The sequence below is a fragment of the Chlamydotis macqueenii genome, chromosome 15 (assembly GCF_036417535.1).
Source record: "Chlamydotis macqueenii isolate bChlMac1 chromosome 15, bChlMac1.mat, whole genome shotgun sequence".
In the NCBI taxonomy this organism is placed as follows: Eukaryota; Metazoa; Chordata; class Aves; order Otidiformes; family Otididae; genus Chlamydotis; species Chlamydotis macqueenii.
In genome coordinates this window covers 16932674-16960120 of record NC_141570.1, presented here as the reverse complement: position 1 = coordinate 16960120, position 27447 = coordinate 16932674, and the positions used below count along the sequence as shown (strand labels likewise).

General features: G+C 41.2%; 1 protein-coding gene across 1 annotated transcript; it reads left to right on the top strand.

Annotated features, from left to right (window-relative positions):
• Positions 1 to 5686: 5686 nt before the first annotated feature.
• On the top strand, positions 5687 to 19066 carry TMEM114 (transmembrane protein 114). Its single transcript, XM_086759989.1, has 5 exons — positions 5687 to 5870; positions 6987 to 7067; positions 13668 to 13805; positions 16077 to 16316; positions 18830 to 19066. Exons 1-4 carry the CDS (start codon positions 5687 to 5689, stop codon positions 16307 to 16309), a joined length of 636 nt encoding a protein of 211 aa, XP_086616115.1. The 3' UTR covers positions 16310 to 16316; positions 18830 to 19066.
• Positions 19067 to 27447: the final 8381 nt, after the last annotated feature.

Genomic DNA, 27447 nt, shown 5'->3' with positions numbered 1-27447 from the left:
GACTTTAATTTACCTCACATACCAGACAGCTTTATGGAGGTTTAACTGCTTGTTTTAAATGACGAATTGGGCCAATTTAATCAAGTGACTGAGTCCCAAGAAGTCTGTGCTAGAGATAAACTGGGTCTGTTCAAGTCAGAGTAATAATTAGATAATACAGTAGTTTATTACAGGCTGTTCACATCACCATCAGGGGTCATTTCATCTCAATTTAGATTCTCATTAGATCTGCTCCTCTGCCATCCTGTACTTCTCACCTCCTTCTCATTGTGTCTCCTCTGTATTTGCTTGCACATACTATGGCAGACATCCTCTACCTGGGCTCGCCAAAAAACGCTACTCTTCCTGTTGCTTAATACAATCCACCATCTTGTCTACTAGTATTAAGACTGTAAGAGTGTCCCGTGATCCCCTCGAAGCAAAGTCTTAAGGATGAAGCCAGCTTTATCATCTGCTTCAAGTGGGCAGTATTTCATTTACTCTGTAACAAATCACAACTGTGCAATGGAACTGAGACACTTTTTTAGACTAAGCACTTCAGCATCACCATTGACCTTGATACGACGACAAGTTTTTGTATCACATCCACCTCATTAATTTCTTCCCTGATCTGTTTTGGAGACAGGCTGTTAATATAATCTTTGTTCAGAGTTTGGGGATTCAGATCAGGCTATTCTCTAAGAGTCCTGTAATTCTCATCCATGTACCGAGCACTTGGGGCCTTATTATCCTAAAAAAATGCCTGGATAATTGATGTCTGGATAATGCCCAAGAAGGAATGTTTCAGCGTGGCTACATGTCTGTTTGTTTTTCCTCAGTACATACGCACCACTAGATCCTGTGGAAGAAGGAAGAGACTGCAGCCTTTCAGAGACCAAATGGATCTGCTCAACTGGCAATCACATGGGCTGGACAAACAGCAACTGAAAGACACACATAGGAGACCTCCTGCCTGGATATGGATGGAGAAGAGAGCCTCACTGGGTGTCAGAGCTGGGAGGACATGCTTGGGGACCGAGAAAAGGCTGTGCAAAGCGCTGCAGTGCAGGAGACCACTTCAAGACTGCACGGCAAGGCAAAAGGAGAAGTGTCACTCTGTGAAAGTCCGAGTGGGCAAGATGGAAAATAAAAGTCCCATATTTTAACATGATTTCTTTATTGTAAAAGCTGCTTTGCTCCGTTTTTTTTTTTTTCCCCTGATAGGTCTTACAGACCAAAATTAATGCATCCTGCAAGAAGGAGTGCTGAGACACTAAGGGGGAATTTCTCTCAACCTCTTTTTTTCCCACATACTTCTTCAGCAGTCAAAATTCTTTCTGTTCTGGCTGGATTGGCTCCTCCCTGGTTTTCCTGCACTGCCTTTGTGGTGTGCCCTCTTTTCCCTAGTCTTCCTCAGCAGGATTTGTCCCTGTCACGCCTGTCACCTTCAGTATTTGAGCTTACCAGCATCTGTTCTACCTGCTCAATATACTTTTATCAGCTACACATCTTCTTCTGCTTGACACACTACATAAATAATTGCTTGACTAAGATTAAGTAACACAAACTTCCTTTTCTACTTTGTGTTTCCTACAGCAATTTCCAGTAAATCAAATTATACTTCTCAGAGTTTTATGCAGTTCTTTGTATGTAGCCATGTCAGAATTCAAACCAGTGCTCTGTAAATCAATTTCCAGAATGCACAACTTTCAAGAGAAGAGAAATGAGACCAGTTGTTGTTTTTTACTTTCAATAGTCATTTATTTTTTGTCTGGCATCTTTCTTGTGTATCTGAGGGATGTGAGGCTAAGACTACTTTTTTGGGGGCATGTTTAAATACAGTATTTGAGCGAGGATGCCCCATGGTGAAACAGTTCAACTATCACTGGAGATTGCCAGGTGCATGACTCGGAGGCTTTATTACTAAGAAAAGTGACACGTTAACAGCATTGATCTTTGAATATTTTACAGAGATGCAGATCAAGCCCAAAAGAAAATGTTAGGAAATATCATATTCAATACGACAACAAGATAGTTTTCCGATCTCATTAGGTAGGATTAGAACTAGAGTGCTCAAACCAGAAGCTTTTCTTTCACGAGCACCTTTCCCCTCTGTATATGGTTAAGCATTAGAACCTGAGCTTTGTAAAGAAAAGCTCTTACTTGATTTGTGCCATTCAAAAATACTGTTTTTAATGGTCCACAAATAGTAATCGTAATAGTATTTCTTCATTTTCCACAATGTGTTCTAGCAATCTTTATCTAAAAGCAATGACTTAATTAAAACAAGCCTTCCTAGGTGTCCTTGGCAATATATGTCCTGAATGACCTTGGAGACCAGCCAGTCCCCTATCACAGTGGAACTAAACCCGAGACTAAAACATTTACACGTAACATCATTACAAAAATTATAGACCATCCATATGAAAACACTCACCACGGATTCTTTACTATCCATGCAAGTATCACTGCAGAGATACTATTATTCTACCTACATTTAGACATGGATGGTGCTGTGTATGTGTAGACAGAAAATTCTTCCCTGGTAAATGCTTGGTGAAATGATAGATGTTACTACAGATTTTTTTTTGTTGCTGTAATTTGCTAGAATAAAATTGTTAGAATTAGTTGCAGTAAGGTCACAGAATATAATCTAGCCAGCTGGCTGAAAAGGAGGTATCCCTCCTACTATAACCTCAACAACTAGTTTTCCATCAAAATAATTTACAAGAGGACTTGGAAAAAAAAAAAGTTGTCTGTGGTAATCTGTGCTGGGTACGTCAGGCATGTTCCTCCTGTAATTCCCCTTTTAATTCAATATGACATGCCTACACTCCATGGGTTTCTTTGGCAGACTGAGTAAGAGTCAGGACACTGTGATATATGCCTTGTATTCTCTCGTCACAGATAAATTGTGACTGGCCAGTCCTCCTTTAAATTCACTGCAGGTTCTGGCTGTTCAAAAATGAATGTGTACAACTGCACGATGGAAATATTAAATCTGAGAAGTAATGGTCAAACCTCGGATCAACCACCCAAACGCTAGTAATTTCAAAGGGCAGCAAATCTGAAATCTGAAATTGCCTTTCTGCTTTTCTCTTTTGAACTGTTCAAGTAATTGTCATAATCTTTTAATAGTTTAAAAGAAAAATACATTTCAAAATCCAATTAGCTTTACTGGAATGCTGAATGGTAAATTGGTTTTCTATTTAATTCTTCAGTCAATGAAAAAAAAAGAACAGGAGAAAAAAGTTATAAATCCTGCAAAAAGATTGTGAATGACATCCAGTGTGCTGATAGTACTTGTTTCTCTGGCAGCAATTAACTACAGTCAGTGGTGCCCATTTCTGCTGGCAGGCTTTTACTTTCCTGCACCTGTATGGGTAGACATTGTGGGAATCCCTTCCTTCCTCAGTTTACATATAATTTACTTTTAGTAACACAATCACCTCTTTCACAAATACAAACAGCACAGAGGAAGTGAAACATTGAGGAAAACTGAGCAATTGATTGTGTAAGAAGAGTCTTTTTTAAAAAGAAAGGTTTTGATGAATGTCTTAAAAAGTATATGTGCTTACCAAACTTACACGGATAGCTCATGTAGTTTGAAAAGACAAACACTGGACCTATGAGGGGAGTTGCTCTTTTAAATCTAGACAGAAGTTAAGTCCAGAGAGAAGGTGGATGTTTTGCTGATAGCAAGTGTGTTTGTAATAGGATTAAAAACATACTGTTTCCTACTCTGAGCACTGATATTCAGTAACCCATTTAGAATGATTGGCCACAAAGTGCCAAATCACTTTCTCTGGCTTTCACTCACTCCTTTCCAGTATTAACACAATTAGTATAGTACTTCCACAGCAACTTTACCTCAAAGATCTCATTTGGACTTAGCTCTCAATCACTAAACATAACAGGACTGAGGCCTCTGCTGTACATACAGGTTCAGAACAACTCAGAAGGAAGAGTACTGTAGATGTATTTTACCCAGTAAGAGTCCAGGGAAGCCACACTGGTGATTTCCAGAGCACAGTGCCCTCTGAATCCTTCAGCACCCATGTAATCTTGCAAGCAGAAAGGAGAGAGTAAAAGTTACTTACACAAGCTGTGCTGTGCTCGAGCTGGAAGGCTGCTAATTTTGCTGCATCACCCTCTGTGGACTGATGGGGTCCCATTTAAGACTCATGTGCCCTAAAACTCATTCATTTTTTCTTACTGCATCAGTTAGTCTAACAAAACATTTCACCCTGCTTCATAAACCTTGTACGGCTTCTATCACCTGACCGTCACAATTACGAGGTAAGAGCTGCTTAGTTTGCAGAACTACACAGGCACTTTCACACATTACAAATACAACCTGGAGATGTAAGAAAGGGATGGCAAAAGCTCACAATAATGCTATAGCTGCTCAATAGCATATTCCTGAATGGAAAGACTATTGTAGTCCCAGCAACAGACACTTTTCAGTACTTTTGCAGAGCAAAACGTGGTCTGTAGTGCTGATGATTACTGTGCTTAAATAAACACTTTCTCTCAAGGAATATTTTCCTTTTAACTGATCCTACTGCTGAAACCCTACTGGTTCACGATAGCCTGTTGCCATGGATGGGTAATGATGTCACACATTCTGCCCTGTGTCCATGCCAGAAAGTAAATGAGAATGATTTTTTTAATGACTAGGAGTTACTTAGCAATTCCCTGGAAGGCCTGAAGTGAATTACAAGTAAGAAAACAAGATGCCCTATTGACCCTACCTGCACTATATCTTTATGCCAGTGAAGTGACGCAGTAAAAGTCCATAATAAAACGCTCTGCAGATTTAAAAACAAGGCAGTGTTACTGCAGTTTACCATGTTATCCAACAGATTCCAGTGGGCTGAAGATCAGCAGGAGGCTAGGTGACGTGTGGCTTAGGGGCTCACACATGAACATGTGTGCCCTTGGAAACTACGTAACTGTTTGTCCTCCCAAAGTTTTTGGAAGAGAGTACACTGCTTCCGTCCTTCCCTCCATCAGTGATACTTTGGCAGGAAAACGATCCTGAGCAGGCTACAGACATCACTGCATCAGGCAGCCGTTTCCACGCTAGCCTTCTCTCACACCACCTTTCAAATTAGGTTAGATCTGTCGTTTTGAGCTCGGCATCTGGAAGGCAAAGAACAAGAGGAGCTCTCTTGTAAATACAGACAACTACAGAAAGGCTGCGAGAACACCAGCGCTGCGACTGCAGCCCAGGCCTTGGCTTCTGCCCCCTCCCCTTCTCAAGGACGGTGGTGTTTGGAATAAGGAAGCTTTTATCCTCCTGAGGTGAGGCCATCCGAGGGTCTAAGCTATCAGGACACTCCCTTCCCCGTATTTTCTAACGGCTGCTCCTTTCTAACTCCAGGCGCGCAGGGCTGGGCACACCAGCCCTCCCCACACGCACTCATCCACAGACCTTCGGGGGCCGAGCAGGGCCAGCGGCCGGGGCTGACAGGCAGGGCAGGGCGGGAACGCGAACCGGGCGGGACGCGGGTCTCCCCGGCGGCGGGAGCGGCGCGAGGCGGCGGCAGCCGGCCCTTCCCGCCGCGCGGCCGGGGCGGGGCGGGGCTCGAGGCGGGCTACCTGCGGCGGCACCCGCTGGCGCGGGACGGGCGTCGCGCGGCCGCTGGGGAGAGGGCGCGAGCGTCTGAGGCGGGGCGGGGAGGCGGCGGCGGCGGGCGGCAGCATGCGGGTTAACTGGGGCGGCCTCTCCCTCTTCGTGGCTCTGGTGGGAGTTTCAAGCTTCATCTTCCTCGTGGTGGCCATCGCGACGGACTTCTGGTACATCATCGACGCCTCCAAGCTGGAGGCGTCCCGTAACGGCACGGGCGGCCTCAGCTCGCACTCGGGTCTGTGGCGGACCTGTCGCGGTGAGTGGCGCGGAGCGGAGCGGAGCGGGCGGGCCGGCCGCCGGGCAGCCGCTCGCCCCCGCCGGGCAGCGCGCCTCTTGCCGCGGGGCGTCCCACGCGTGTCCGCGGGCGGGCGGGAGCGGGCGCTCCGGTTTCTGGCGGGGGCTGCTGCGCCGAGCGGCCCAGGCGGGCGGTGGCTCCAGGTTTGGGCCTCACTTGGCACGGGAGAACCGCCCGCTCCCCGATGGGTGCCGCTTACCAGTTCTCTGTCGAAAGCCCCTTGTGTTAGGAGACGTGGGACGGAGAATTTTCTGCTACCCTAACCTAATTATACGTTAACTTTTAATTCAAACTGGCTTAATAAACGCTAAACATTTAGGAGAAAAAGATGCCTTTTCTTTTGACTCAAGGGGAATTAAGGAGCCATTAAAGCCATTAAAACGAGAAACAGTAATATAAAGAATATCAATATAAGTAATGTTAAACTATATATAGTTTATGTACATAAATAATGTAATAGAAGTGATATAAATATTATTACTTTGAAATATATATAAATACATGATATAAATATAAATAAAATGACCTTAGTCCCATACTGACTAAAGGTAAGTGACTAAAGACTCACCAACTTCACCAAGTAATTGTACTGCGTTTGATCTTGCTCGGTATTTCACAGGTACAGATTTTAATACAAGACCCATAAACTCTACGTGGATTTGACAGGATTTTCCACATTTCGTTTTATTTGTATCCCAGGCCTATTACTTTTGGGTTTGATTCCACCAGTAAAAACAAGGAGTAAGTAATGTTCATCATAGGCAAGAGAGGGTGTTACTTCCAGTGGAGCAGGGGAGAAGCCGCAGATGAGAGGAATTCTCCCCTTTGCTGTACCCTGAGCCCCGCTGAAAGGAGCAGACGTTTCCCTCTTGACTTCAGCGGTCAGACTGCGTGGGAGCAGAAGTTGGCCAATGCTGGGTACTGAAAATCCTCTCCTTTCCTTCCCTGCCTAGGAATGACTCTTTTTAAAGCAGATAATATTGTATGAATTATATGTAATTGCAAAAAGAAAAAAAGAGGATATATTGCAATAAGATAGCGTAAATTTTTCTCATTGTTTTTTCCATTCTCTATCAGTGAGCAGCGAGTGTTACCCTTTGATAAACCCCTTCTGGCATGAGAATGCAAACATCACTGATTCACACAGACAGCTTTTGTGTGAGTAACTTTTATGTTATTTTATGCTTCCATCCACCCTTCCTTCCCTCCCTCCTTGGCCACTTACAGGGTCCCATTTCTGATTCAGAGGGGAAGCTCTTTGAGATAGTGTACTTCTGTACAATATCTGTTGCTGCATGTCTTTAAGTAGGATTACTGTTGCAATAACCATCTATTTGATGTCAAGTTCATCTAATTCCTTCCACAGGAGCAAGATGTTTCTGCCTGGAATGGCTCAGGAAGGTACACAATTGTTAAAAAATAAAAGGCAAGAATGTCTTAAAATGATGCTCTTTCCCTCAAAACCAGCCATTTCCCTGTGCAATCCTTCAGAGAAACTTAGAGTGTCTTTAGTCCCCTGGAGCAGCATTTTATTGTATAGCTAAAAGTGCAGCAAACATGGCAGAGTAAGCCTGTGAGGCAGTGTTGGCAGAGTAGCTGTGTTGCAGCAGTAACTGGAAAGATAAGGTAGGAATAAGATCCCAGCTGTACAAACACATTGACAGGTTGGAGACCAACAACACAGATTGTCTCTGTGCTTTCAAATTGTAAGGTGCCATTTCTTTAATCTTCCTTGCTTAAGACAGAGGCCTTAGCGCTTGATGTTGCTGAAAACTGGGAGGATCAGTGAAAATGGTTGTCTGCTGGATTGCTTAACCCTTTGAGGGTTCAAAGTTAATTGAACCTAACTAGACTGCTCAAGTTTTAAGTGTGGGCACTTCAACTAATACACCCGTATTTCTCACTGTTTGATTGGCAGACTGAATTTCAAGAGCTCTGGCAACATCAAGCATATTTCTTGCCCATTATTCCTAAAAAGCTTTAGAAGGGCTCTCTACTAATGCAGGCACTTAAGTAACACATCAGGAATCCTGTCCCCTATTCTACAGAGTTCCCATACTCTTCCTGGCATGTCTTAACTAGACACAAGTTCCAAAAAGATGTGGGAGTCTGTGTCTGAGTGCAAAGAGCTGGATCTAAGTGGAAACAGAAGTGCTAGTCACTGCCAGAAGACACACCCTTCATTAGAGAATGAAAAGCCTTCACATGCCCTCCCTCCAAATTTCCAATCTCTCCTTTTCATCCCCAGCAGTTTCCTTTTAGGCTTATTGTGTACTTCAAATAGAGCTCATCGCAAATTAAAAAAATTGGGTGTGCAAGTTAAAGTTCTGTGCTACCAGCAGTACTACTCAGGCAATCAACCTAGGTCTTGTTAACCCTGAGAGTGTGATGTATTTTCACATCGTGGGAGTACTCTTGAGCAATTTCTCTAATGGGTTAGACACAAGCATGCCTTCTCCTGTACATTAAGCTTCCGTTTCTTTTCTTACCACTCCCTCCAGCTGAACATACAGTGTATACCCTCTATCTTCCTCAAACACACAATGTATAAAATATTTTCCTACTACAGATTACCTTATGGCATAGTTTTATATTAATGTAAAACATCAGCCACTGTCTAAAGAAAGATACCACTAGATTGCCTGCCACTAGCTTTTCTGAAATTTCTACATTAAAAAAAAATCTTTTTACTAGAGATGTACATTTTCCTCTGTCCTGTACAAGATTAAAATTAATAATTTAGGCAGCTATTAGGGTCTCTTGGTGACCACTAGGGTTAAAGATACTCTTCTGAAAGTCATCTTTAAAACTGAAATCTGTCAGCAAAGGCACCACAGATGTTTTGTCTTGCCATGTATTCTCCTGTGCCAGCTGTTTTTCATGATGAACTGAATCCATCTCTAAGTGGTAAAAGAAGGATGTCACTCTGACTTCAAAGGAAGCTGCATCAGGAGTTCTGAGCAGCTTTGCCATTTTCCAGGAGAAGAAACATGACCTTCAAACTCACATCTAAGATGTTGAGGATCACATACAGAGAGAGGGAGGTTGGTGTGTAGAAGGAATGGCAGTATTTAATCTACTGGAAAATTTTCCCCAAGAGTTGGAGCTTTGTAAAATTATTTCTTTTAAAAAAAAAACAACAACAGAAAACAAAAACAAAAAACAAACCAACCAAAAAACCAACAAGTTAGATTGGGGAAAGGTTACTCTTGGGTATTTTTATAATATAAATATTTTTCATTTACCAAAGTCTATATTGGTAATGATTAGTAAATACCAGCATAGATTTAGCTAAAGACAGCACCTGTTTAATCCCTGCAAAACAAACAATTTTGTAAATATTTCTAATCAGAATCATTTGTACTCTGGACTTGGTTCAAGTACTTCTTGTAGGACAGATGAGCTGTCAAAAGAAGAAAGTAATGTGTTTGCTGGATACTAATGTATCCTGTCAAAACTCTTCTATGAGCTTGACTTTTCGGAAACTCAAGTAACCTGTTCCTGTGTGTCTCAGTTATGACTGGATAGTGACCCTGCTTGGTAACATAAAGATTACGTCCATCTACATTCTGAACTAAATGCTGTACGATTTGCTCATCCTAGAAAGCTGTGGCTAAGTTTTTTTCAAAGCATGGTGAAATTTGTTAAAATGTGGAGATTTGTTTTTTGTGTAACTTACCCCCCTCCTCTTATATAGTTTAGAACTAAAGTGCCACAAAGCTTTTTTTCCTTCTTTTTTTTTTTTTTTTTTGTGTGTGTGCATCAAAGTAACATCTAGAATGTGTTATTTGGCCAAAATATAAGAGGCGGGTTTGGTCCAAAGATGCAAACAGATGCAAAATTACAAAATAGATAATTTCTCTTGGATCTTAGCTTTGCACCCCAGACTGGTGCAGAGTCCCATCTATACTGCAGAGCTGGGGCTAGTGTAATGAAAAGTAATGAGAGGAACTACTGTTATTTTTTAATGTCTGTCTGGTTTGCCCCTGACACACAAATCAGCTGCATTAGGTACCTACAAGATATGATTAAGCCTCCGATAATCCTAATTTTTTGTTAGCGACATGAACATCATGGCCAGTGCTTGATTTCCTGTTACAAGTCACTTTTTAGTGCCCTCCTTTATTTCTGAGCTGTCCAGAGATGATTAGTTAATGGATGTGGTTTCCACTTATATATGGCTGGAAGAAAATGTTTTTCTTGTTATAAAACCGAGAGTGGAGTGTGCAGCTATCCATGCACAACTGCTTAAATTATTCTTGTCAGAGTATTTTTAATTTTTCAGACATCAAGGCAGCTGGAACCACGAGGCTGTGGACAAGTTAGTGCTTCCTGTAGGGAAACAATCTTTGCAGTAGGGGCAGTTACTGATACCTCAGTTGTCATAATGCAACAGCTGCCTCGGTTTCTTTCTCAACAAAATTAGTATATTAGTACAGTTAAACTGGACTGGATTTCCTTACAGCATGTGGACCCTGTAACAGTCCCAGCTGCCTTCACACTTCTCTGCACTCTTTATGGGCCTGCTTCATTTTTACTGAGTTAAATGTTTATATTCCTGCTCGCACCCCCAGAATGCCTTATTCTTTGGTTGCGATTTGCAATTTTTCCTTTTGGTTTTATCAGAAGGAAACAGCTAGGGCTGGAATACCTGGCAAAAGCCAGTGCAGAGGCTGAGTGAAATAAGACCCAAATGATGTACTTGGAAACGCTAACTTAATTAGTATGGTAGGTACATACCTACATGGATGTGCTTTGTTTTTGGGCAACAGTGTGGTGGTCCTTCAGAGACCTTGTACTTACAGTAGACATACAGGAATCTGAGGTAACTTTAGCATCACTGCAGCTGAAATCTAATGAGTGACAACTTCTGATGAATGTTCTCATTTTCAAGTTCATTGGTATCACAGCAATGGAATGTGAAGCGCAGCACATCGCTTACGTTTATCATTCTACCCATTCCTAGTATTGAAGAGTTCCATCAGTGCCCACCTGTACCAAGCCTAGCATCATTTTATTTCTGCTCTCTGCAATTTGTCTTTCAAAATGCTTAGGTTGTGGGTTTTTTCCAATACTAGATGATTGTGGAAGACAGAAACAAAATAAAGATATTTTAAGTCATGTCCTTCTATAAACTAATTCTGTCCCTCTAATCAAGGAATATAATGGCATAATATCATATGCCAGACGGCACGAATTCAGATTTCTGAGTGGTTTCCATGGCAGCATTTTAGAATAAGTTTTCCAGGCAGTTGCAGATTTCATAGGAGGAGGACAAATGGGTATTAGGTGTTGAACCAGAACACTGGAAGTGATAAAAGTGCTGTTTAACCAAATACAATCCATTAAATATTTGGTTTTAAAAAAGCTGCAGGTGACTCATGAGAAATGTGATCTCTGCTATGTGTACGAAAAGTAAGGCTCTGTCACAGTGGGATTTGTAGGTTTCAGCTGAGATACACCTAAACCCTAAATTTTCAATAAAGAGGGCATAAAAATCAGAGTTATTCTGGTCACAGATCATTAATGTATTCTATGACACTCCCCAGGAGAATACGCTGGTATGGATTTGTTTTCTCTTTGCTTCAAAAGAAAAGGTTACATTCAGAGCCTTATTGTCTTCACATGCGCTAGTCCTGGCTAAGATTACAGTCATAGCTGCAGTAGCTGAAATCACATCATGAAAAGGAAAGTCAAAGAAACAGCAACTATTAGTGCTACTCTCCTGGGGTATAGTTTATTAGCAGAAACTTTGACTAGGGAGAGATACCTGGAAAATCACAAAGCACAGACCCAGTGATGAGCTTTTTTATGTTTCTTCCCTCCCAGCAAAGCCAGGTCTGAGGACAGAGTTGCACCATTCCTACATTCTTACTTTTAAAATGTTAATTGCATCAGATTTTATCCCTCCAAGGTCTTTTCACCTCTTACATGCTAGACTAAGAGGACACATAGATGTCAAATGGTGGGGAATCAAAATCAAGCCTAATACCCTCAAGAAGCACAAACGAGCCAGAAGACTGGCCTCTGAAATATGCTTTCTCTCTGAAATATGACAACGAAATTGTGTGCCAAGTCTCTGTTCTATCCCATCATGTCACATCACATCCTTGGCAACCACTTCTAACTATATAAAACTCCTGAACTAAGTTCCATGACTAACCTCTTAGTGTTCAACTCAGATTTGCAAACAGTTTTGACATACTGGGTTGTACACAGTTGGATGAAGATTGATTTGACTGTTAGTGTCTGAGACTTGCTATAGGTTTGAGTTTCTTAGCCAGCAACAGCAGCCATGGCGAGTTTTGCTGAAGGAAAGCCCAGGGAATATTCTCAGATTTAGAAGCAAGGAGAGAAAGTGCTCCCTTCAATGCAGAATGCTGCATTTGTGCTTTCTGAGCATCAGCTGATCCTCATGTGGGCATACATGGGACTAAATATGAGACTATAATATCAGCATAAATAAACAGAAATGGAAGAACAATAGTGTCACCTCCCAAAAGTTTGTCATTTGGCATATTTTCCCTTCTAAGCATGTTCCGTAAAGAAATCAACACTGTCTGCCTTGATCCCTTGCAGGCTCTTCCTAACCTTCTAAAGTTCTAGAACCGAACAGAGATACATGCCCAGCTGTGTCTTATCTTTATAGCAATAAAGAAGAGGATAAGCTGGATCCTTAGCCAGTGGCAGGTGGAGTACCTCCACTTCCAGTGGGCAGTTGCAGTGACTTAAAAAAATTGATCACCTGATCACACACAAACTGTAATGTCTTAACTGACTTCTTTTCCCTGGGAAATAGCTAATGGTGTATTATTGTTCCTCTGTGAAATTAAAATACACTGAAGTCCAGAGCACTTTAGAAAGTAGACTAAGTTTTCCTTTCTCAGTAACTCTGCACTTTGATATGAAATAAATGGATACTGGAAGCTGGAATTACTTTTTTTTTTGTTATTATTCTGTAAAAGGTTGGGTTGAATGTTGTAGATAGATTGCATGAGAGGGAACAATGACATGAAAATGGTTTATGATGGAAAAAACAGCATGATGTGAAAAAGTACATAGCAACCCTCTGTTTACACAACTATTAAAATGTTATCGGGATCAATAAAGACTAATGTAAAACATTTAGCATGGATAGAAGCAAGCAGGATAGGTTAATGTACTTAGTGAAACTGCTGTAGAAAATAATGACAGAGAATCAGAGCTGAATGGGAAAATTTACCTTTAGCCGACTGTCAGCTGCAACAAAGGAAAAGGTCAACAGTTTGCTTAGATCAGTTCAGCAGAGGACACGTGACAGAAAAGAAAGCATTTAACCAAAGCATCTGCTGGATCTCAGCACCCAAACAGAACAATGCCACTCACTGTGATCCGTATGGTTCAGATAACCAGGGCTACTTTTTATTAAGGTTGTCAGTGACTACCTGATAGGCAACGCATCACCTGTTACCCAGCTAGGCTTAATATCTAAGAACAGTTTAATTGCTTAAATATACCCAAGCAGACATGCCCTTTTTATTTGTGGTCTGTTTGAAATGCAGGCTGTGATCCTGTGAAGGGCTTGCTCTTTTTCTCCATACTATATATTTGTCCTTTTGACTTAAAACTGAAAACCCAAGAGATTGTCCAACTCCTTGTTTGTCCAGCACTGAATAAGACTTTGATTCTCATCAGGGGCTCTGCACTCAGTAAGTATTAGTACATCCAATGACACCATAATAAAATATTAAAATATTAACATTGTTCATTTTTCTTCAGACATGCATGGAACATTTGTCATCCTGATGCCCCTCAGCCTGATATTGATGATTTTTGGAGGAATGACTGGATTCATCAGTATCCTTGCCAGGGCCTACCTACTGCTTCTAATGACAGGACTGCTTTTTCTTTTTGGAGGTACTGTATCAAACTCCTGGCTTAACTGTTTTAAATAATAAGAGATTATAGCTGGGAAACATCACTGTATTCCAGAGGAAAAAAACTAAGCAAGAGTTTGTTTTCAGAATAACACTGATGTTCATTAATTTGGTGTCTGCTCAGCTCCTGACAGGATTCTGGAATAGAAAGCTGCCACTTAGAGTCAGCAAAGGTGAATCACACGCAACCGTGCATCCTTGTGAAGGAGTCGCACTTTGAACACAATGTTTGCTGTGCCCATTAACACAACATTTAATACCTTCTCAGCACAGCACCCAAATTCTTTACAGACACAGTAACAGAGTCATGGAGAAGTGACTTTGGAATTAGTAAAGCATAGGGTTCAATAGCCTTGCACAGATCTTACAACTATGAAGAAAAATGAGATTTTTTTCAAAGGCATTTGCACTGAGCTTCTGAAAGGGGTCTTGTTAGACATTCCTGGGTTAGCTTCACTGCTGGTTTTGAACTAGAGTGGTGTCCCCAAACTGTGGGTCACAAAAGGAAACCCCTAGGAGTTATTTTAGTTGGAGTGTAACATTTCAGTTTGAAGTAGTATAATTCTTTTATATTTTGTTTTCTATTATTTTTGCTGTAAACAAAACCTTGTGTTTTAGAAAGTAATTTATGAATTAAAACTAAAAACAATCTGTCAAAGTAGGAAAAATAGGTTTAAATCCATCTCCATTTTATTTTCCAAATAGATTCAGTACTGTTTCACAGTAACTTGAAACAGAAATTTTCCCCAACAGAAAGGGAGATCCTCAGTATTGGCCCTTGTCACCTAATCATACAGTCCTGTTCCTAAGAAGAGAATGCTAAGAGATTGCTGGAAGCAAATGCTGCTGTCTCAAAGTCTTGACTGACCTCTTTAGTCTGAAATACTCTTACAAAGGACCAACCATCCCCCATTATGCTTTTCTTCTGGAAAAAAAAAAAGTTCTGTTTCCTTAGAACATCAGAAAGCTGTATTCACTAAGAAGACTTAGGCTATTTGAAAACTACTCCAAATAGTAAGTGAAAGATGAAAAGCTGTGAAGTGCATAGCATGATTATCCCGCTGAGGAGTGAAGTACTGTGCCTTTCTAAGACACATGGGGTTGCAAAGAGGGAAAGGAAACAGAAAGACAGTATTAGGAGAGAGGTGCTTGAATATGCTCTGAAGATGCAACTAGTGCTGTTTCCCAGGACAGTGTCAACAGAACTGCAGGGTGGCCTTTGGTGTGAGACTAGAGCCTCCTCCCGCTCAGGCTATATTGTTCAGCTGTTTCAGCTGCGCTAAGGCTTGATGCATGTAGCAGGCATGCACAATTTTATAGGATATTCCAGTTCACAAAGTCTGGTATTGGTTAGATAGTTCTGTCTTAGCAGAACGTGATATTTTATGATGCAGTTCCAGAAACCTGAGGGTTTTTTGAAAATACCAGAACTGCTATGTTCCACATCCCAGGACATCCTATATGCTTCCCCATACTTTTGAAATGCAACCAGATTTAAGGGAGGAGGGAGAGGTCACAGAACTCACTGTTGAAAATGCCAACAAAACAGTCATTTCCATTTCTACTGACAAAAGGTATAAAGTTATGCCCCCCTACCCTGATCTGATTATCAGAATCAGGTAAGGTATTATCTTGTCCTACAAGTGTTCCAGGATCTACTTTCCCTGGGCTCCAATACTGTTGGAAGTGATGATTAGTCATGACTCCACAACACTTGGTGGAAGGTGACAGTAAAAACAACACATTTACAGTGAACACTCAAAACTTAAAATACTCAATTAGAAAACAGCCTAAATTCAGGTCGCTGACCTGAAGTGCAAGAACCGCTGTCTCCATGGGCTTTCTTGCACAGAGGTAGACAACTGTACGTGGTACAGCAAAGAGAAATCAAAATGCATAATAATACAGTACTGGAAACAGATCTACATGCATTAGATATCTGTAAAAGACACAACTAGATTTTTATTGTGGGTTGCTTGCTGTTAGAAATTTTGATTCAGTATTTAACAGTGAGAACACATTAAACTCAATGGACAGAAATAACCCTCCCTTTACTTCCCTCTGGAAACACCCTGAGGGTGCTGCCTCAAAAACGAGCCTCAACTAGGTTTCAAAGGTAAACAGAGACTAACTGGTAATCTGGCCTGGGTAGATAGGAAGGAGTGGCAAAGAAGCCCTAAGAGATATCAAATTAATTATTTTTAATTTCTGCAGTGGATGCTAACTAGCTGAATATGTTTTTCTTTCTCAGCTCTTGTTACACTTACTGGGATCAGTGTCTATATTGCATATTCAGCTGCTGCCTTCGAAGAAGCTGTCTGCCTCCTGAGGAGTAAGGATCTCCTGGTAGAAATCGACATCAAGTTTGGCTGGTCACTGGCATTAGTCTGGATCTCCTTTGTCGCAGAAGTGCTCACCGGGGCTGTGTTTCTCCTGGCAGCAAGAGCTGTGAGTCTGAAACGGCAACGTGAACAGGCGTTATGAACAACAGGTATCATTGCAACAACAGAACCTGCAGAGCCTAGAAATATGGATTTCTTGGTCCATCTGGTCTCTAGGGGTAATAAAAGTGGCAAGGCTGTGACTGAGTATCTTGTCAGCTGCCGTAAACCCTTTTCCTCACAGTTAGCTATGAAACACAAATTCTGATAAATCAGTAAAACATTTCAAGTGTTGTCGATAATGAAACCCTTGTGACTTTAGAAGAAAGTACATTGCAGTGTTAGTGTTTCCAAAATAATTTCACCTGGCAGCTCATAAGACATCTCCATTCATTGCTTAGAACGAGGCAGATTTCTTCCTTTCTTTTCTCCTTTCTGCTGTCCCAGAGTGCCTCAGAGCACCTTGCAGGCCAGTATACATGGTCCACTTAGTTTTTGGTTTCTCCTCTGAGACTCATAATAAGCATGCCTATGATTCCAGTCACATTGCCAGCCTCTTACCAGCAGAGCTGCTCTGAGATCACTGTTCAGTGGTAAGAGGTGTGATCTGCCTGCTGCCTTCGGGGGCACATAGAGATATATGATGTCTATACACCTGAGCCCAGGGAGAGTGTGTGAGGCATAAATATCCTCTATTAATATTGCATACTTAACATAGTTTTGTTGCACAAAGTAATATTGAAAATAAATAGCCAGAATAGGAAGAACTTCAGAGTGTCTGGAGATCTCCAGTGATAATACCCAACACTAGGGCATGGCTAGGACATCTAGTGAGGTGAATATTCATCTTTACTCTGGTGTACAGCTTCTGTATTTATAGGATCTTTCTTTTCCCTCATATCTCCCCAAAGACGCCATCCTCTCTGCTGTACCACAATCACCCTATTTCTTTGTGACAACACAGAAAAATGGGTTGATTTGAGAAACTAGAGAACCCCAGAAGCCTAATACATGTCAGCTATTTGTAATGTCTAAGGAGAGACACCACATCATGTTCTCTTTCCTAAAATCATTACTTATAGGGTGAAAACAAAGAAATTAGTCATTCTCTAAAAATGAGCTTTGGTGCTGTGATAAAATGAAAAGATAGAAGACCTAGATACTGTGAATGACCTGATAGTAGTTACCCAGCAGACAGTAGTGACTATGATGGTGAAGTTCTCAAGTGCAGTGCAATGGTGAGTGTACAGCAAGAGAAATATACAGCTGCTTTTCCAGATGTTTTAACTACCATAGCCAGCCCCAATCTGTCAGATGTTTAGGGTGTATACTTCTCTTTCAACTTATTACTAGCTGCTTTTTCAATTCTGTAGTGCAGAAGATGTATCCGATTAATTTCCCGGTTTTTACTTAGCAATTTTGATGATGCTTCTTTGTGCACATACTTTGTGGTAGAATAAGCACTTGTGCTAGAATATGGACTTGTGCTGAAAACTGCAGAGTAAAACTGAACACACAGGACACCTGAATTTCGTCTTACATGCCAAGCAATCTAATTTTTCTTTATTAGTTTTTCCTCTGGGTAATAGCATTTAAGAGAAAATTTACTTCAGCGCCAACTGAAGTTAATGAAGAAATTTTCCCCTGGCTGCTGTGGCTTTGAATAAAGACTTGAACATGTTAACAGCTCCACTACATTTCTGTTAGATCATGTATTTCTGGAGGACTTCAGCATATTACAGTTCAAGGCTGACTCAGGAGCTGTTTCAGCGAGACACACTGTGTCATTGGGCAAGTCTCTTATACTTTCTCCAGTAGTGCAAAGGGCATTATCTACCTACGTCTATTAAATATCAGAACAATTTTATCATTGTGTCTTGTGTTAAAGATTGCACATTTACTCTTGCAGAGCTCAGCTCTAATCTTAGTCCCACAGTACCAATTACTTCACAAAAAATAGCGGCAGGGAGCTTTTGAGAGCTTAACAGTCTTTGGAGATACAAGGAAACATTATTACTGCCATGCCATGAATGGAGAACTGAGGCAGAAAAACTGTCCAAGGTCACATGAAATCAGAGTTTCTGAATCCCCGTCTAAGACCTCAGTTGGCAGACCTTGCTTGTTAACAGAATGAAAGAAGGCTAGAAATCCTGAATAGACGGGGCAGTAGAAATTCTGTGAATAACCAGTAGAATTTCGTAATTCTCACTTGCTCCCACATTGGTTTTCACATATTTTCCATGTTGCCTTATGTTGGGACTGTGTAAAGGAGTCATTTTACAAATTAAAGCATACCAAATCAGCCCTATAAGAAGAGTAAGAAAGAAATCCTTTGTAGCCAAAATTCCTCGTGCTTAAGTGAATTACGTCAAATGTACTGTCTCTATGTTTTGGTTCTGGTGAAGCTATTTGTAATACAATTTTTATGATGTTCCTCACACATTACTGTAAGCTGTAACAGTAAAATATCATCTGAGTTATTTTTTTTATATTTATTACAGATGTTATTTTACAGTGTTTTTGAATGTTAAAAAATTAAATAAAATGACATCTCAGAGCTGGGAATTATTTACCAAGACATGGAAGAACTAAGATGTATATTTTTCTTTAACTTTTTCTGCAGATCTATTCTACAGTTTGTATGATGCTTTTGAAGTGCCTGTGTCACATGTGGTAGGTATTTATAAGATACTACACAGCTACAATATAAAATACTCACGTGATCTAATCGAATTAGAAAGCCAATGAATCTGTTATTGAATTAGAGCAATTCTCATTTCCATGGCTTTCCTAAATTTCTCATTCTGGCTTCCTGCAATATCTGGCACAATGGTAATAAAGAGTATCTTCTGCTCCTGAATATTTATATAATCCTTGAGTTTCTCTGAAATTCCTTCTAAATACAAATAAAAAAGATGGTTTGGAATAGTCAAATAAGCCTTGAACATTTTGAAGAATTATGCTAGAAAGAGAAAACATCCTGGACAAGACTTTATGTAGTACAATGATTTATGTGATACAATTGACCTTATCAGCTTCTCCCTCTTACTGAAACTAATGTTCTTTGCTGTGTTTTCCCCAAAATGTGTTACTGAGATGATGGCACTGACAGTTCCATTACTTTCTAGTGAATTGCAAACTCATAGGTAATTGGCCATTTTAAAAGTGAAGAAATACAAATGTGCTGAGCAGAACAGTACTGTTTGAGCAGGGAGAGGGCACAGAGCTACTGGCCAATACTAGTCACTAATTTAAAGGCTTCTTCAGAGGATGGAAAAGAAGGATAGGGGAGGTCAAAGGAATCCCTGAAGGTGCAAAAACCTCAGATATACAAGACATATAGAGGAGATGCTGGTGAATATAACATAGACATGAAACGACAAGGATTCTGTCTGGGTCTGGGTCTGTGCTGTTCCTGAGCTGGCTCCTACAGAGCACCTTGGATGTCTCTGTATAGCCACCTCTGATGACCAAGGGGTCTGACACAGCTCAGCTATTTACAACTGAAAAGTAACATTTGAAGAATTCTGAGCCTGCTTCACAAATACAGATATCCTTTTCTCTGGTTCATCTTACAAATTCCTTGCAGTGACGCAGTTCATAGTTAGCCAAGATATACCAGTAAAAAACACATGTCCCTTGGCCTCCTGGCTGTCATTTTCGTATTAACAGACTGCCCCAGCTCAGGACCAAAACAATTAGAACAAGTGCTCTGACTTTGTACTAGAGAATCAAACTGACCCGCAAATTGGTATACTGATGCTCGAGACTCCCCTCTGGCTCAGTACTCCCAGTTTGTTTGCTAAGTGGGCACAGTTGTTAGCCCAGCAATTGCAAGCTCAGAGTTCGGTCAGGTGTTCTTGGAGGCCAGACCAAACTATCTTGAAGGCCAGGTTCAACCCCCAGAGTTTTAAATCATCCTCATTTAAGTTACAGGTCTTTAACTACTGGATTGAATTCTAGTTAGGTTACAAAATAAATAAGATCTTTTTACTCTTACTAAAACATAATAGTGCTGTTTTACTGTAATGGCTTTCTCCTATGTTTTACACATCAGCTTTAACCCTAACTAGGCCCTCAAACTTTTACCTCCCTTTTTGCCAGTCCTTTCAGCAGCCATACCATTGTCACATTCAGTTTTTGGATGCATATTAGCAGCAGCACATATATACACACTGCTGGATCACATCCCACTTTAGCATTTGTAGAGATAGTTGTAGTAGTTTAGCCCCACTCAGGACCAAGCTATGCAGTCTCTCACTCACTCCCCCTACTCTCCAGTGGGACAGGGAGGAGAATTGGGAAAGGAAAAGAAGGAAAAACCCACAGGTTGTGATAAAAACAGTTTAAGAGAACAACAGAGGAAAAGAAGACAGAGATGCAAAACAAAACAAAACAAAAAACCAATAACAGAATATTCTGAAGTACATCACTTACAGCACATCAACTCACCATGGATCCCAGTGCCCAGCCCCATCCCCACTTCATACCCTGAGCAGGGGGTCACAGGGTGTGGAGCAGCCCTGGGGCCAGTTTGGGTAACCTGTCCCAGCTAATTGGGGGCTAATTGGTAACTGTCCCAGCTGTGTCCCCAGCCACAGGGACCACCAACGCCAGCTCCTCTCCCAGCTCAGGTGAAAAATAACTCTGTCCTAACTAGAACCAGAGCACTAGTAATCAGAGTTTGAGTGCTCCGACTTGAGAGAGCTTTTCCGTTTTAGGATGGTTTGCACAGAAACAGCGGTCTCTGCTGACATCTCGTGGCTACACTAAGCAGTTGACGGTATTTGGAAATAAACCATTCATTTCCTTACACACTATTTTTTGTATGGTTTGAAGATGTCATGCTCACCAGGCTCTAGCTCCTATATTTTATAGCCCAGAGAATCTCATCTAGAAACCGCTGAATCCCAATCAGTAACATCTCCCAGCTGCTGGCCATCTTAAGTTAAAATGTCAGGTGATAGGAAATTCCTGTAGCCATCCATGCTTTTTAAAAAAAATGAATCTCAAAAACATTCTTAAAGTTTTTAGTGCTTCTCTTCTCAGGAGATAGATGCTATATCCATTCCATTGATGGTTACGTTTTGATTAGATCAACCAGTACTGTTTTTTGTTTATATTTGTGGCATAAATTTCAAAACTATTAAGCTGAAACTAATAAAATTGAATATCTGAGGATGCAAATAATAAGAAAATAATATATAGCTTTATGTCATGGCTTATTTCCTGAATATGACTGACTGTCTAAGAATTCAACAGTTGAACAGTTCAGACTTCAGGATCAATCCAGAAAATGTAAGAGGGGTCCTGCAGGAAACAGCATGCTACAGTTTTATATGGCTCTTAATTTCTTTACCCTCTCTCAATAAAAACATTTTTTTCCAACAGTCAGGAAACTCTGCTCTCAGTATAAACTGAGCAACTTCAATGAGATTCCCCAAGATGTTGAATTTTGAAACTATGCAACAACTGTCAAAGTAGAAGACACCAACTCTAACCTCTCACATTTGTTCAATTCAATATTCCTTTCCTGGGAACTGTGGCAGCATCATCCACTCAAGATCTACAAATATACCTCTGCATAGACTACTCTGACACATCTGTAATTCTTCCAAGCCAAATTGCTAGGGTAGAGCATCTCCTGTAAAAAGATGTTTCTAGCTGCAGTGCAGGATCGAGTTGCTAGGCTTTTATGTTGGATGAACATGATTTGGGGATAGTTCCTTCATCCCTGAACTATAGCCCCAAAAAAGATGAATAGCAGTTAGTTAACAATCTGCATGTATGTGGAGCCAGGTTTTAGAGGGAAAGGAAAAGGGATGCAATGCCATACTCCACCGTAACTAAAATGGCATTGACAGATTGAAATCTCTTGTTACGCATGACCTAGTTTCTCAGCATATTACCTAAGAAAACCCATCTTTGTGATCTTACAGGAACCTTTCAGGTTCCATCACCATCACCACAAGGCACTTGTAAAACTGTTGGAAAGGAAGGGATATCGGACTGTAAGTAGGCAAGGTATCATCAGTTAATGAGTGATTGCTTATCACCCAAGCTGTCACAACTGAATGTATTTATACTCTCAAGTCATCTCCCACCACTCTTGAGAATTAAAATGCATTTATTCAGAACACCCTCTCTACAGCCTGGTCCTGTTTGCATGATGGTTTAAGCTATTGGGTTTAATATTTCATTTGGAGCAGACCAGCCCTGATGAGCGGTGAAGTGTTGAAAAGTGGCATCTTAGTCCTTGTGATAGTCTGTTTATACCACTCATTTCAAAGCTAGCTGAAAGGCTCTTTTGTTGGGGTTGGAAGGACGGCAGGCAGTTCCCTGAAGAGCTTTTGGCTCATTATTTTACTGTTTTCATTTTTGCCAAGGACAAGGCAAACACTTGTCATGGAAGGCTGGGATTCTCTCAGTGTAATGCTCCCTAGGTGTCGAAAGGAACTTGTCTGCCAGTAACTGAATAGCATTTGCTAATGGCTTATGCTTCTGGACAACACATCTGGCTGCTGAAGGAGCTAGCATATTTCTCCATCCAACCTGGCCTTCTCAAATATTTATAAGCTAATGTTGTATGTAATGCCTGCAGCATACAGAGAGGCTGAGCTGAATTGCACTGTGGAGGAGTCTCTATTTCCACAGAATTTTGGAGTTGGCTGCATCAGCACTGTGAAAACTCTTTGGCATCATAAACCTTTTATTGCCACGGCTCCCACTTGACTAGTATTATGCAGTGAAGCATTTAATTATGCAAAAAAAAAAAACCCACATAAAAATAATTTTATAACTGTCAGGCAAAATCCATGGAAGGAACAAATTTTGTAGGACTTGCAATAACAAGTCTTTTGAGTTATCTACCTTTTTGTTTATAAACAGTACTTTAAAGGCATGGGAACAGCTGTAGCCAGCAGACTTAGAAACTGTATCTCCTCCTGTCTGTGGCAAACGTCAAGTATGACAGGACCTTGATTTGGTCCAGGGTACTTCTTATAAAATGGAAAAGTTCAGCATAAGTAACTAAGAAGATCAGGCCTGTTTCATTCAGTGAAGAAATAGATGAGATACCTGTTTAATACAGTGTGCAGCACAAAAGTGTAAATATTTCTTTCTCAAAACTCAGGAATACTGTGATATTTAATGAAAATGAAAGAAGAAAGAAATGGCTACAGGATGCTTTCTCAGACAACAGAAATCAAGACATTCACAAGACTATCTTAGATTCAGGATCACCTCATACTCAGGTATTCATTGTTTAAGCTGCTGCTATAATTTACGCAAACCTCCAAATGACAGGACTTACTGCTGTGAGTTTCATTTTGCTGAACAGGTGACAATTAAAAAAAATCTCATTTTTACTTGAATCATTCAGTCCCCTTGATCATACGTGTCAACAAGACACACTGGTGCCAGCCTTGAGGTACTCAGCACGCAGTAGGCAGTGAGGGTTTGAACCAGCTGTAACTGACTGTCCTGCGGGCACCGCTGAAATACCAGGTGCAAACAAGGAGAAGAAACAACATCATCAGTCACCATGTCTTAAAGAGAATTGTTCTGCCTGACTTTTGAGGCTTGCCACAGATGAACCTGTAAGTGGACGTCGATGTGAATAATCCGGCTGAATAGCGACATCTTTGCTGAATGGACTGATTAATAAAAAGGCACAATATAGTGTCTTTATTGTCCTACTTTACTGAATACTTGTTTGTCACATTAGCATGCAGGGACGCCTGACTGTAACTCTGTGCAGGGAGCTTTGCTGGGTTGGCTTCCTCTTGGAAGCAAGATTTGTTATGGCCCCTCAGGGGTCTCTGGCTTGCTGTGTGGGTAGCCAGGAGGCTGTTACATCAGCAACAGAAATGAGGAAAAAAAGTCCACTTCCTGTATAGATATCCAATAGAAAAACCACGGTCCTACTCCCAGGCCTGTCCTGGGCACGGACCTGCCCTTCAGAGTCTGTCTTGGGCTCACTTTCCTGCTCCTCTGTTCACCAGAAAGTCCTTTGACTCCTCCTTGGCAGTAATAGCAGTGCATCGAGACCCTCTGTCACCATAACAACTGGGTATCTGTCTTGTAATTCAAACTGCCCTCTCTGACTTCAAGGGCCTCTTCCTACACACCATCTAGAGCTCATCAATCCTTCCCTGAGCAATTCTGTGTTCTTTATTGGAGTAGTAACTCCCACACCCACTCTTTCTAAAGCTGCTTCTCTGCCATTTTATTTTCAAAGCCTATACTCACCCATTTGGGAAGAGGATTGAATTTGATACAGGTAAGCCTTAGTCTTTTCAAAGACCAGCTTTTCAAAGACCCTGTGATTAACCCCATTGTCTTGGGTTTGCTCGTGGGAATGGTTGCCCCAAGGAGTTCAGGAAATAATCCCACAGAGAGCAAACTGCTCACATAGCAAATCCCCTTGTAACTCCTAATTCCTTCGTAATTTAGACACCATGACAAGCATTAAAACACTAAGGACTCTTAGAAAGCAGCATGTCCCTCCAAAATGACAAATGCATCCCCAAAATCTTACTTAGCCACTAAATAACTTTGTGACATTGCACTAACTGATACCCGTTTCTGTTCTTCACCATCTTTAATGGCAGTGTTCCTACTCAGTTGCCTCAAGTTGAAAAAATGACTTTACTAAACCTCCCCAACAGCTCATTTAGAGATCGAACCATTTTCATCAGCCTTTCTTTCATTATGTGTAGATATTTCAACCTGCACTGTCAGTTACAACCTATACAAGCTATACAAGCAGTGCAAGTCAAAACAAATATTTTCTACTAAATGGAAATGAGTTTAAAATGTGATTACCCTCCAAAAAATAGCACTGTTACATTAGAAATAAGGATATAGTACAAGTTAGTGCTTGGAGGGGGTTTTGCAACATGTAATCATGACATGGCATTTCATCAAACTCATTTATAAACTGTTATCACGACATGGACACCCAGTGTACTGGTAGCTGTTAGGTATGAATGTAATTTTACCGTACAGAAGCAGTCCCCGTGATAACAGCATTCCCCATTCTATATTGCTGTGCTTTGCCTCAGCAGCCACTGCACGTCACTGTTGTTACACGCAGAAGAGTCAGAAGAGACTCATTTATGTGAGCAGGTAGCAGGACTCAGAGTCTATTTGCCTTTTCCATCAAAGGAAGAAAACGTGCTACAAACCAAGGGATGGAGCTTACTGAAGTCAAGGGGGATTTTGTCCCCAGGACTGAAGGGAGGCCGTACCTGTTGCTCTTTCACTTTTTCACTTACCTGTACAAAAAGGCTTTATGCATCTTTTTTTCCTTAAAGATGTAAAAAGAGGATGGTCATTAGTCAGGGACACAAAGATCCTGAGGGAATTGCCTGCTCTTCACAGGCCCTGTGTGAACTGTGACAAATCACTAAACCTCTTGATGCTCAAGTTCTGTAGCAGTGACACTCACAGTGTTACTGTGAGGTCTGAAATAAAAGATATGAAATCAGATATAGCTGTAAGAGCAACAGCATGTACACCTTCTTAGATTTGGAGCATTTCTTCCTTTCAAGCGAATGGGAAATTTTGGAGTGTTATGTTGTGATTTTAGAAATAAAGAGGTTGTGAATTTGGCATGATTGTTAAGCCTAAAAAGGCAGCTACAACCAGGGTTCTGAATTATGTTTTTCTAGAAGTACAACACTCCCAAGAAAGCTTTATCAACAACTGTGTCATGTCACATAAGCTGACTACCACTAAGCTCCTCCTTCCAGTACTTGCCACTAAAAGTACAGAAATATTCCCAGTTCCTCGTATGTCTTTTTTTCCAGGTTTTCAGCAGTTGTGACTTTGTCTGAGTGCAACAGGGAGGCTTAATTTCTTTCTCAACAAAGTTTCATACAAAATAATTCAAGAGGAATGAAACTGCCAGTAAAGACAATTCCAGCAGAAGGTAGGAAGGAAGGTACTGAAGGATAAAATAAATAAAATAAAAACATGAGAAGATGTTGAATGGAATTGACAATAGAAGAGATCTATAAACTTGACAGAAAAATGATTTAGCAAGTAGGGACCTTGTGGGATCTTCTGCAGCACTCGATGCACTAGCCCCCCACCCATCAGTTTTCATACTGTGCTTGCAGCCCATCAGTGACAGCTGTACTTCCTGCATTTTACTGTTGCAGCCCAGCTTGGCTGCCATGGGCATATTAATTCATCGCATGGCTGGCAAGCCATGGATTTACAATCACAAGGAGGAAGCGACGCTTCAGCTGCAGGTCACACGGAGGTGCCACGTAGATGTACTCCAGCCAGGTTGACTCATCTAGCTCTAGTTTCAGCAACAAAATTGAGGGACAAATTTCAGTATGGAGTAGCTGTGTTCCTGCCAGGCCTGTGTGGCATGTGATGATTCCCGTGCCACTCTATTTTTCCTGATAATACTACCCTGATTTGTGATGGTTACAGTTATTTGACAGATGCTTTCCCTGCATCTCCAGTCTGCAGAACAGATATAACCTGAGAAAAGCATTCTTCTTTTCTTCCCTTGTACCCCACTAAAGGTAGCAGGAATCAGACACCAATTCTGTAAGGTTGAGTCCTGGCATTTCCCAGGCTGGGAGTGCTTGTGCAGACACAGAAATACCTGCATCTCTCTGGCTGTACAAAGAAGCTACGCCTCTCTTGCTGGACCTGAGTGCTGCTGTAGATCTTGTGTCACAAAAGGAAGAAAATTCCAAAAAGAAATTATCCTGCAAGCTCCAGCCATGATCTTAATCCTCTGAGAGGCCTAAAATCAGGCCAGAATTCTTCGTGCAACACAAGAACAAGGAGTTTTGTTTCTGAGGTTATGAAACCGATGTTTATTTCATAAGCCCGGATCCACAAACATGAGAGGAGAAGAGATCATACTGCCAGAGGGAAGGAAACCCTTTCCTGAAGCAAATGACTGGGCTGTAACACTGCATCCTACGGAGACAAGGATGATGTATAAAAGAGAAAACATACACGGCCTGGCGATCAAAACAGTTGCCTCAAGATTGCTGAGCTGAGTGAAGAAGTGAAGGGACACAGAAGCGAATCAAAGTTTGGAATCGAAGGCAGAAGACTGAAAATGTCTGTCCTTCTTCAGACTTTGTGAGAAAACAGCATTACCTTTGCCTGCAACTTTTGTTCTCCATTTTGCGTGGTAGTCCTGTGCTGCTAAGGGATGTGTAATTTCAGATCTCTTGGTCTCTAGCTCACAGTAATGTGCCTTGG

What these genes read in the sequence shown, in the direction of transcription:
- TMEM114 (XM_086759989.1), top strand. Translation starts at nt 5,687, where the DNA reads ATGCGGGTTAACTGGGGCGGCCTCTCCCTCTTCGTGGCTCTGGTGGGA. An exon ending in TCTGTGGCGGACCTGTCGCG is followed by an intron (nt 5,871 to 6,986) that starts GTGAGTGGCGCG and finishes ATTCTCTATCAG; the next exon opens with TGAGCAGCGAGTGTTACCCT. An exon ending in ACTGCTTTTTCTTTTTGGAG is followed by an intron (nt 13,806 to 16,076) that starts GTACTGTATCAA and finishes TTTCTTTCTCAG; the next exon opens with CTCTTGTTACACTTACTGGG.